We start from the raw sequence: 12,090 nt of genomic DNA on the forward strand, positions 1-12,090 counted from the left end.
CCTCAAAGTCAAACTTCTACTCATTTATGTTTTTCTCTTCTATTTACTTACACTAACTCTCTATTCTTCAAACAATCATAATGTTTCTTGGGGCAAGAGCCTAGAGTGAGAGGGAACCTGTCAAATGGAACAAATCCATTTCCTCTAGCAGTTCTCAAACTTTTTGGTATCAAAAACACCCCCCCTTTATGCTACTGAAAAATTAATTAGGACCCCAAAGAGCTTTTGTTTATGTCATATCTATCAATATCTACCATGTTAGAAATTAAACCATCTTAATATTATTATGAAAATAGTTTTGATGCTGAAAACCTCCTGAAATAGTCTCAGTGATTCCCAAGTGTCTGAAGACTTCACTTTAAGAATCTCTGTTATGACAGGTCCAATGTCTCAGAAATCTGGGTCATATATCCAGGCATAGAAGCCTCGGGAAGTTGTCCCTCTCTAGCCAAAATTGGAGATATATCTAACAAATATAAAGGAGTACAGTTTGAATGAAACTCAGATGATGACTAAACTTCCTTCTACTTATGAAATCTGGTATCATATAAATTTGTGCTCCTTCTCCAATTAGTCTCCTAATTAATACTTCACAGTACTGAGATTTCTCTCTTAATACTTCCACATAAAGAAAATTCTATTTTTGGATGGGAGAATGGAGGGAAGTTACATATCCTTAAGCTAAAAAGATAACAATTCCCCACCCCCATCAAATCCATGATTATATTGTCCTAGGGAAGTTCTGGTGAGGAAATTGCCAGGCATCAATGCAGATCAATAGCTGATAATAACAATTTATAATCTATAGCCTGGTAATTGAATGTTTTGTTTTATGAGGGGGTTGGGACCCAGATATTCCTGAATTCAAAGCCAATTCTCTATCTACTACACTACTTCTCTCAGGTAAAATGAATATAATCAACTTAAAATTGCTTCATGCTATTTTAAGTTTAAAAAAAAGTTAAGAAAGGAGAAATCTGTTAAAACACAAGCATTTTTATAATATTCAACCTAAAGTCGGAGATATCTCAAAAGGACAAAGTCCTACCAGAAAAGTTGGGAAGGACTGATTTTACTAGGCAGATTCCATGAACCTCTCTGATACATATGAGAATGAAGTTACCTTCTTCCTTTCATCTGCGACCTTCATCTTCTCTTCTATACTTTTTATTGTGAAACCATTTGTTTCCCTTTTGGTTTTAAGTTTTTCTAGTCTGGCAGGTGGTTTCCTGAGAGGCTTCTCATCCATGCTCACCTGGAGAAAGACAGTTTTTGAAATGAAAAATTGAAGAAAAAAACACATTTTGGTAGCAGGGGAAGAGAGGGGAAGATGACTGGCAGGTACCCAAGCTTTGCCCTTCTATATTCTTGAGGAACCCAAAAACTAACAGCTAAGATTATCTAGGAGTAAGAGCCTAAGAAATGAATGTTGCCAAGAATGAAAAGTCCTAAAGAGGAAGTTGAGAGAAAGCTTCCAGTCTTAAAATTACAAACTATATGTGAAAGGGAAAAAAAGACAAAAGGGAAAAGTTTTTCTGAAACTGGACTGGGAAGAATTCATATGAAAGTAGAAAGGAATCCTGAGAATAAGCATAAGATAGTGAAATGAGATGAGTTAGCATATGATTTATTATTGTTCAGTTTTATCCAACTCTTCGTAACCCCATTTTGGATTTTCTTAGCAAAGGTAGTGGAATGGTTTGCCATTTCCTTCTCAGCTCATTTTCACAGATGAGGAAACTGAGGCAAAAGACTTAAGTGACTTGTCCAGGGTCAAATAGCAAGTAAGTGTCTTGAGGCCAGAAATGAACTTGTCTATCTTCATGATTCCAATCTGGCACTCTATTCATTGTACCATAGCACATAGTCCTTTCCTTTGACCTCAATCAAGATGACTTTAGATCTTTAAATTGGTTTAGATCCATATGTTGATTCATCTAAGATGGATTATGGTCTTTTGGACTTTTAGACACCAATGCCTGCATATTCTCCAGAGGGACTTTCAATGTAGTCCTTAGTACCTCTTCCTGTAAGAAACCTTTATGGTCTTAGAGAAGCCAGATGATTCCCTGACCTCAATCTTTGGATGTCCAAGTTTGGTCAGTCTTTGGATTGATCTCTATAGCCTTATTTCTTGAGTCATTTCTACACCAGGAGTTAGACTCTTGGACTATGATTACTTGTAGGGAAAGTAGTGTACTGTAATAGTTTCATAGGCAGAAAATCTGTTTTATTTATTCTTTTCTTACATGACAAATTATCTAATTTTAACTACATCCTCTCTTCTTACCCTAGTAACCTCTCCTTTATGCTTTGTCCCTTTTCTAGAAGCCCACATATATCTGGAATTTTCCATTTGAAACTAGATAATCTAGTTTCCTAACTGACTGACATCCCCATGCAATCTCAAAGATGGGGAAGCAATGAAACCCATCTGAGAGGGATCCCTTTCCTCCCCTTTGATCCAAGAGCTTCCCTAAAGCATGGAATGAAGATATATCCAGGAATCTTTGGAAGAAATCTCTCCCAAGATCATTAGGGACTTGCTCATGATGCCATGGCCTTTTAACTAAAGTACACTGCTTGTGTCCATTCTGTACCCTTCCCAGTTTCACAGTGAAGGAATTCTAACACCATGTTAGGAGGCAGTAGGCTTGAAGGTATCTTGTTCTAGTTTGGAAAAAATCATGGAACTTGAGATATCAGTTTTAATCAGTAAAAATGTTGATTATAAGCACAATGATAAAATCACAGCTATACTATATTTGCCAAAAAAGGAAAAGTGAAAGTCAAAAGAAAGACATGGGAGCCAAGAGCCCTGGATTCCAATGGTGAATGACACATTTTGTGTGACTTTGAACAAATCTCTTATCTTTCTTGGATCTCAGTTTCAAAGTGATTGAATTACATGCTTTCCCAGGTCTTTTCAATATTTTAATTATTTCAGTAAAATTTTATGATTCTGTGAAAGTGGTTGTTTTTTTTTTTAATAAAGGAGAAAAATCCTATTGCTTTTTGGCTCAGTTACAGCTATTGGAGAGTTCATGTGGTGAGAATTTCTTCACCACATATAGACCGTGGGATGTGTTTGACAAACCAGGGTGTTTTCTGTTGTTGTTTTTTGTTGTTTTTTTCCTTTTTTTTCTTTAATAACAATTGGCACTTAGGCCTCCTGATGGTGAAAGCCATCTGCTGAAAAAGAAACTATTTGTTACTCTAACAATATGAGGGCTTAGAGAAATTACAATCTGTATTAGAATGAACTACAAAAAGAGACAAATTTGTAATTTTATTGACAAACTCCCCAAAAAGAAGATACTCTAAGATTTTGGATGATTTTAATTTAGCAACATGAATCTGGAAGGGGTGAGGAAAGCATACTTTGGATAAAATTTGGACTTTTTAACCTCATTGAACATAAAAATTTGATTCCATTCTGATGGATATGACATTTCACTTAATTCTTAGTTCATTCTTTCTAAGAGAAAGGCCCTCACATTCCTTCTATCTTGAGCTTACCTTTTAAAAGCCATTTCTGGAGTGTTTTTCTTTTCTGTTTGCATGCTATGCTAGTCCTTGTATTAATAGAACACAAATTAGTTTGGAGTCTAAGAATCTAGATTCAAACTTTACCTCTACTGATTACTATCTCTGTGATTACTATCATCTCCCTGGCCTCATTTTCCTCTTCTATAAAATGAGGGTTGTCTCTGTTGTCCTTTCAACTCTAAATATTTGATCTTATGTTGGTTTCTTTTCTTTTTTTCTTTTTCTTTCTTTCTTTCTTTCTTTCTTTCTTTCTTTCTTTCTTTCTTTCTTTCTTTTTTTTTTTTTTGGCTAGAACAATGGGGTTAAGCAACTCACCCAAGGTCACACAGCTAGGTAATTATTAAGCATCTGAGGTCACATTTGAACTCAAATCCTCCTGACTCCAGAGCCAGTCCTCTATCCATTGCACCACCTAGCTGCCCCGCTATGTTGGCATCTTAAAATAATTACCAAAAAAACTGGCTATCACCTATTTAAATACTTTTTAAAAAATTACTTTCAAAACCACCCCCAATTTATTAGTAGGGGTCATTTCTCATTTTTTTTTTGTATCACCTTGCATCTTGCACAGTACCTGCATTAGTAAATGCCTCTTGATTGATTAATGGATCAGTTTTTCAATAGTCCAACAACCTGGAATAACATTTGGTTTTTATTTCTCTAGTCAACTGAAATTTTACATGCCTCTTTCTGAATCTCCTAGGCATTGCTCAAAGGGCCTTCTAATTGACTATTGACCTAAGTCTGAACCTACCTTAATTCAAGGGCTTAACAGGAACCCCATGCACAAAATGGCAATGGGCCAGAGCTTCTCTTAAGAGGTTTTTAAATCATGTTCTGCTGCTCAAACTTTCTTGGGAAGGTCACTGGGCTTTAGTTGGCTTGATTCATTGTGGGTCCTGTTAAACTTCCTTCCTCTTAGAAATCTCCCTGTGAGATTCAGTAAAGATAAGTTGATACAAGGTCACTGAATTTAATCATGATTATGACAATTTAATTTATTTTGAGAGGGATTAATATTTTATCCTTTTCTTCCCTGACTCACAACATCCAGTAATTTTCGGCAGTCTACTCACTAATGAAAAAGACTAGTGATAATAACAGATCCAGAAAATAATTTGACATTTTTAACAGGGAGAGATGGCCTGGCATGGTGGATAGAGAGCTGCCCTTAGACTCATCAAAATTTTGGTTTGAGCACTGCCTCTGAAATATATTGGGTATGTTATAATGGACAGGCTAACCCCTTGGGCCTCTCAACCAGTCCTATAAAACTCTGAGTTATAGTTAAGTTACATGTCTGCCTCAGAGAAGTTTCTTTCCACTTCAGGAATTCCCCATACTCCTAGACCAAATTTTTAAAAATTAATTTTAATAAAACTTAAAATACTATGATTTTGTTTCTTAATTTACCTTGCTAATTATATTTTGAATACCTTAATATTCCTTTTTTCTTTTTTAGGTTTTTGCAAGGCAATGGGGTTAAGTGGCTTGCCCAAGGCCACACAGCTAGGTAATTTTTAAGTGTCTGAGGCTGGATTTGAACTCAGGTACTCCGGACTCCAGGGCCAGTGCTCTATCTACTGTGCCACCTAGTCACCCCAGTACCTTAATATTCTTAGTAATTTTCATTAAGTCAATTTTAACTGATGAAAGGTATCCATAAGGATAAGTGATCTCATTGTGTGCTAGGTGGCAGGGGAAATTCAGGAATAAAACATTTGTTATAAGTGAGCAGAAATTTATATATATACATATATATATAGATGTATCAAATTAGTTACCCTCTTCTTTCTTTCCAAGTATATCTAGCTAAAGCAAATCTATATCTTGACATATATTTTGATATATTTAAGTTGTCCATAGAGATATCTTCAGGATGCTTTAAAGTTGCTGGCAGATTTATATAGCATATTTTACATTTGTATTGCAGTTTTCATCTAGCACCTTTTACTTCTACCAGAATAATGCTGTGTGTTTTCTAATAGAGACAGACAGATGGATGGATGGATGGATGGATGGATGGATGGATGGATGGATGGATAGATGGATGGACACATGGATGGGTGAGATAGATTAGATAGACAGATAGATAGATAGACAGGTAAATAGAAGGGGAAGAAGGAACAGAGAGGAAAGAAGGAGAATGAGGGAGGGAGAGAGGGAGAAAAAGCATATATGTTGCTAATCTAGCAGGCAGAATAGAATTCCTTCAGTAATTAGCAACAAGCAAATAATCAAAGTGGAAACCAGACAAAAGGGAGTCCCTGTGGTGGGCACAGATGCTCCATGGCCCTCCTGAGATCAGTTGCACTCAGGGGATTCTCCCAATTCGGAGGATGGATGAAACTCATTTATCTGCTCACTCTAACTATCCTTAGATATAGATGACAAATGGAGCTTAAGATAGTGAGTTGGACTGGTGAGGGACAGACCTTTACAGCTTAATGATGTTACCTTATGAGTAGCTATATAAGCATCATTTTCTAAAGCTCTATCCTTTTTATTTTCTCATTTACTCTCATATTATTTTATTGAAACAAATTTTCTCAGTTGATAATTAAAAAAGATGTTTAAAAATACACTGAAGGCTACTTTTGTCATAATTTATTTTTCTATTTTTGTCTTGCTAATCTGATTCCATTAATTTTAATGCTATTCTTGAATAATTGCTACATTCATCTTCTCTTTCACCCTTTTTTTCTTTTCACTTGATCTGAATGGGGTTTTCCTCTCTCTCTAATTCCCTTGACTTAGAGGACTCAGTCATCTCTTTTTTAAGAAAAAAAAATCATATTTATTCTCTAAGAGGCATCATGGGAAATTAGATGGGGAATTAGCTTGGAGTCAGGAAGATCCTGGTTCAATTTCTCTAATGTATACGAACTTTGTGACTATGATTAAGTCACTTGTCCTCTTTCCATATCTAACAACTCTTTCAGATAACAAGTTGCCAACAGGAAAATTTCCTAGAAATTTTTTTATTGGAAGTTCCCTTATATCAGTACAATATCATTTACTGTTCAAGAAATAGAAATGTTCAGGAAAAATACATCTCTAATGTTATTACATAATAATTCAGTTTTCAGCACTAATGATCTCTACTTCTAACTCATTCTTACCTTTTTAAATACAGATATAACAATTCTTTATTTGGAATGTTAATGCAGTTTTAAGCCTTAATGGGTTATACATCTATTTTTAAGAGCATAAAACTGCCCTGGATTTTTGGAGCACCCTTTAAATTAGAGATACCAGATATCTATATATTGGGAAAGCTCTTGCTATTTATTCATCATTAAGTGATCTTCCATTTTAGATAAGATGTGTGATATGATGGTTAGAGAGTTGATCTCAGAAACAGGAAGACCCATGCTCAAGTTCTGTTTTTACAAGACTCTGGATAAGTCACTTACTCTCCCAGTGTCATAGTTCATGTTCTAAGATTGTAGTTGCTGAGAAAGTATTAGTAGAGGAATTTTTCTCATCTAAGTCATCTCAATGTTAATGAAACCACAGGTCCAATCCCTAATTTCCTCCATTTAGAAATTTTCCTAGGGACTATCTTGTTTTCCTAATCACTAGACTTCATGTTTCTGGCACTGCTGTATTATACTGTTGATCCTTCCTTTCTTCCTTACCACCTCCCCCTCTTTCTCTCTCTTTCTCTTTTTAAATCATCCAAGCTCTTATCAAATTGAGGACTTGGGAGGATTGGTTGGTGACGGGATTTCCCAGAACATGAGGACCTGTTAAGTCTGGTGAGTCTCCATCCTGCCTCATGACTGGTTTATCCTGGGTCACTCTGGCACTACATTAGAGTTCCTGATTGCTATTTTATTTTGGCTCTGCTCTGCCAGTCTGCCTTCACATTTATATCCCTCTGACAACATTTTAGTTGTGTGGCAACCATTCTATTTCTAAATAATATGTAAACAGTCTTTATCCTTGGCTGACTTAATGGTATTGCTGCAAAGTCAAGCCAGAAGTTCTTTCATATTTTTCCCCACAGATATATTTCTTCCAAAATACATCACATATTAATCTTATCCCCAACCCTTACTAAGCTTATAACACACTTTCATCTTTGACATCTGAATCACAGAAAAATATTTTAATTTTATTTCCCCTGGTTTCATAATTAAGATTCCTATGATGTCCCCTAGGTAGGCATTTGTCAACTCTAGTCATTTGTTGGCATTCATTGACCTACCACTTTCTCTCAGCAACTGCACAATGAGCTGTCTTCTTTCCTTTGTTGGCTTTACTTTTTCTGTTCTGGGGGACTCACCAGTACCAAAAGCATCCTTCCTCCTCTTCTCCCTGCTGTAGTACTTTCCTTTTCTTGTCATAATGTTCTGCACATGGTAGGTGCTTAATAAAGAGTTGCTCAATGAAGGAATAAAATTCTGATGCCACCATGTCCCTTTACACTACCTTTTTTGGTTCACATTGCATCCCCTTCCTACTCCAAGTCTGCTGAAGACACTTAGTAGGCTCTCTAAAATGTTTCATAGTTTACATCTGCACTAAAATTTTTGGAACACCCTATCTTAGCTTATGGTCAAATCATCTAACTTCAATTTCTCTCTAAAATAGAGATGTTAGTAGTTATTGTACTTATTTCACAGGCTCACTTTCTTTTTAAATGAAGAACAAAAGGAATAAGGCAGCACATTATCATGGTAAAAAGTACTGCCTCTTCAATCAGAAGCTCTGGGCTCAAATTCAAGTTCTTCCCTTTACTGTATGACCTTATACAAACCTCCACTGGTCCTTAGTGTTCTCACTTGTAAAATAATGATGTTGTTTTAGAGGACCTCTGAGGTAGGTATCTTACAACTTTAGATCTCTGAGGGGAAAATGAAATAAGTCATCATGGGGCAAGAGCTCTGGATTTAGAATTAAAGGAATTTGTTTCAAATCACAGCTCTGCTTCTTACTAAATGAATGTTGGTCAAAACACTTCACTTCCCTGAGTCTCCTCATATTAAAAATGTGGGTGTGAGTAAGACAAAGACTAGGGGCCTTTAGTTCTAGCATCCTCTGAAACAGTCTACAAGAAAGTGTTTTTTTTTTAATTTAAGGGATACATGTACATATATATTTATACATATATATATATGCCATAATTATTACAGACCAGGAAAAGTTGATGAACCTCTGTTATTGGTATCAACTGAGCACCATCTGATGCCTTTCTTGTTCAATGGCAATCATGGTTTTCTTAAAATCATGATGTATCTCTTTTCTTCCATTTCTTTTGTTTTCCCTTCTTTTCTTCATACCATCTTATTCTCTCATATCCCATTCTCCCTCCTCCCTCTTCCTTTTTTAATTTTTTTCTTTTTCCTTCTCCCCTGCCTATGGCTTAGACTCACCAGTGATGCCCACAAACATTGCTTTGTCCTCTCAGTGGCAGATTCTCTGGACTAGAGATACTTTTAGGAACTTAAAGTCTGTCTGTGGTGACTGTGGCATATTCTACTCATGGTAAAAGCAGTACAGTTATCCCTTCCACAGTGTGACTTTCCTCTTTGCAGTTTCACTATATCATGGGTTGGCATATGAATTAAGTGGAAATTTGGGGGAGCTTTGAGGAAGCTACAGATGACACATGAAGGCTAGCAGGTTAACACAGAGCCCATGACCAAATGCTTAAGTCAAATTTTACAATAAGACATTGTAAACACCCCATAAAAGAAAAAAAGATCAAACTTCACTGATACAAAGGGAGGGCCAAAAAAATTTATATAAATTTTTCATATTGCAGGGGCACCATACCCCCTAGCTTCCTCAATATGAAAGGGATAACTGTATCATAGTCAAGTGAGCCAGACAACCAATTGGCATGAGGTAAAACATAATCAACAATGGAGTACATTGCTACAGTTTCATCTTGATTAGGGTGTTGTTTGCAGTTTTTACCCTGAAAAAAATAAGCTTCAACTTCAAAATTGCCTTTGTTTACCTCAGAATCTAGAAGACTTCATAGGCACTTCAGTGACTCATGAATGGTTAGGGTAATCAAGTATTAATTGAAAATTTTGCATGCTAGGGCAGCAAGAATTCATGGGAGAATGGGGACTAACTCAAAAAGATACTTTGAGAAGTATACTTAGCATGCATTTCACTGGAGTTTATGCTTTCTGATCAACAATCATACACTGCTTTTACTTTTTAACTACATCTAAAGTTTATTATAAATTAGTTACTTGCCATGACATTATATGATTCTCCATTTCTAAATACTTTATTCTTGCTTTCTATTATTCCTTGAATGATAAGTTCCTCCAAGATATCGGATGACTTTGGCCTCTCTTGACTCTGGAGTCGTTGGGATGTACCAATTGATCCATTTATTATTGGTGCTTTAAAAAAAAGACAAACCAAGTATCAGAGCCCACCTCACAACGAATCACACTACTTCATTTCTTCACAGATCTGATACTGTGATCCACAGAATAAAATCTGTCATTCTCTGATCATATTTATGTCTTTAGCATTCCTACTAAGGGAGGGACCACAAGGAACAGGTTACCCTGTTTATTTGGGAGGTGGATTATTTGGAGAACCAAAAGCCTTTTCTCCCTGCTACCTGTTGTCACAACACTCATACACTTGGGTATGGCTACCTGTGTTGCTTGTCCTCAATACAAAGCCAGAGAGCAGGGAAGAATAAGAAATTCTTTGAGTAACTCTTTGCAGTTGCAGCTTGGTTTCTATGCTTTGGATACAAATGATAAACAGTGTGATGTTGCCAAGAGATTTCTGGTTCTGCAACCTTGAGTTTATAATTACACCATCTGCTAAATCTATATCAGTACAGCTAGGTCTTCTCTGAAAAGAGTCTTTGGACCATATCAGACTCAGTCATATAACATCAGCCAATCCTTTACAAAAGCTATTTTTAAAAATCAATATTGAAATAATTTATAGAAGGCTCTTTATCACTGGCACCAGGGATAGAGAAACCCCATTGCTAATCACCCAAATATACAAGTAAGCCAATAAACTTCATTTCTGTATTATGCAAATGGACTTTGCTGGTTTGTTTTGGGTAAATGCAATTCTAATTTGTTGTGTTTTGCTCTTCTGTCAGTAACAACACTTTGTATACTCCTCAGAAATATGCTTCCATCTATTCTTAAATAGTAGAAGCAATGTGGGATAAGAGATAGCTAGACTTAGGAGTCAAGAAAATCTGATTTCAAATCCCTGTCACATTTACAGGATAAGTGACTCTGGGCTGATCGTGTCTTCCTTTTGTGACTTAAGCAACTGCCAAAGGATTCTCTATCTATGTAGCTGGGTGGTGATAGACCCATATTGAATAGAGGTTCCCACACTGGGAATTCTTTAAGCATCTTACTAAAATAAAACATAAAAAAGCCTAGTTTCAGTGAAAAACAAGCTTGCCTTCATTCAGCTGGAGGAATTTCATGGAAATTCTTAACTCTGCAGGCTGGTGTGAATGTGAATAGATTGAATGAGTTTTTACTGTAAAGTTGTAGAATAAAACCTAATCAGATACACATATTCCAATGGACCTTGGAATTCACTTAGTCCAACTCTTTTAGTTTTACTTTAAGAAAGTGAGGACCTGAGAAGTTAACTGACTTCACTTAGGTCACACAAGAAACACAGGCTGAACTTGCATTTGAACTTGTGTGTGACTTTCAGAACCAGTGGTCATTTCACTATACTCTGAGGTTGCCATTTCCCTTCAACCATCAAGTAAATATTTTTAAAAGTCCACTCCTCTCCTTCAGTACTGCTTTTCAGTATGCCCCTAAGAATAATCTAATAAGAACACAGTAACAAATACATTAAAAATCTTGTTTCAAAGTGTTAAACCAAGGAGTTGGTTGGCTACACAGAGACTCAAATCTGATTTTTTTTTCTGTGCTCCTGTATCTTCAATTGTCATAAGAAGTGATTCCCAATGAAAGGACCCCTTTAGAACATAAAAGTGAGTATATTGTCAGAGAGGCTGATTTCTTAGATTGAAAAAATACACAAAGACAAAAACTCTACAAAAAATACACAAAGACAAAAACTCTACAAAAAAATACACAAAGACAAAAACTCTACAAATTCAGTCAAAAAAATTCAATGAATAACAACTAAATATATTTGAAACTCATTGTTTCACACTTTGTTGGAGCTAAAGATTGAGATGACAATGTTTGGAGTATATATGAATTAGAAGTTTAGAAGACTCCTTGAAATAGTGTAGTAGAGGCATATAGCCTGGGACTCACTGGGCTCTATATTTACCCAAGGAATTTTGTTCATATTTTGATCTCAACTTGTCCCAAACTGATTCCCCTTAGAAGTGGTTCACAAAATTGTCCCTAATTGAAAGAATTAAAATTACTAGTCCAAGGCAGATAAGTGGCACAATGGATAGAGAACCAAACTTGGAGACAGAAAGATTTCTCTTCCTGAGTTCAAATCTGGCCTCAGTAAGTAGTGCTTGTTTGACCCAGGGAGTAACCCTATTTTCCTCAATTCCTCCTCTGTAAAATAACCTGTAGG

At 35.9% G+C, this 12,090-nt stretch overlaps 1 protein-coding gene across 1 annotated transcript in view; it reads right to left on the minus strand.

The window, feature by feature from the left end:
• STMND1 (stathmin domain containing 1) overlaps positions 1-12,090 on the minus strand; it is a 33,513-nt gene that overhangs the window by 2,351 nt on the left and 19,072 nt on the right. The window contains exons 3-4 of the mRNA XM_074207240.1: positions 9,769-9,920; positions 1,124-1,255 (exon numbers count right to left, since the gene is read on the minus strand). Coding sequence (XP_074063341.1) covers positions 1,124-1,255; positions 9,769-9,920 — 284 coding nt within the window. The remainder of the gene's footprint in view (positions 1-1,123; positions 1,256-9,768; positions 9,921-12,090) is intronic.

Source organism: Macrotis lagotis, chromosome X, assembly GCF_037893015.1.
Source record: "Macrotis lagotis isolate mMagLag1 chromosome X, bilby.v1.9.chrom.fasta, whole genome shotgun sequence".
NCBI lineage: Eukaryota > Metazoa > Chordata > Mammalia > Peramelemorphia > Peramelidae > Macrotis > Macrotis lagotis.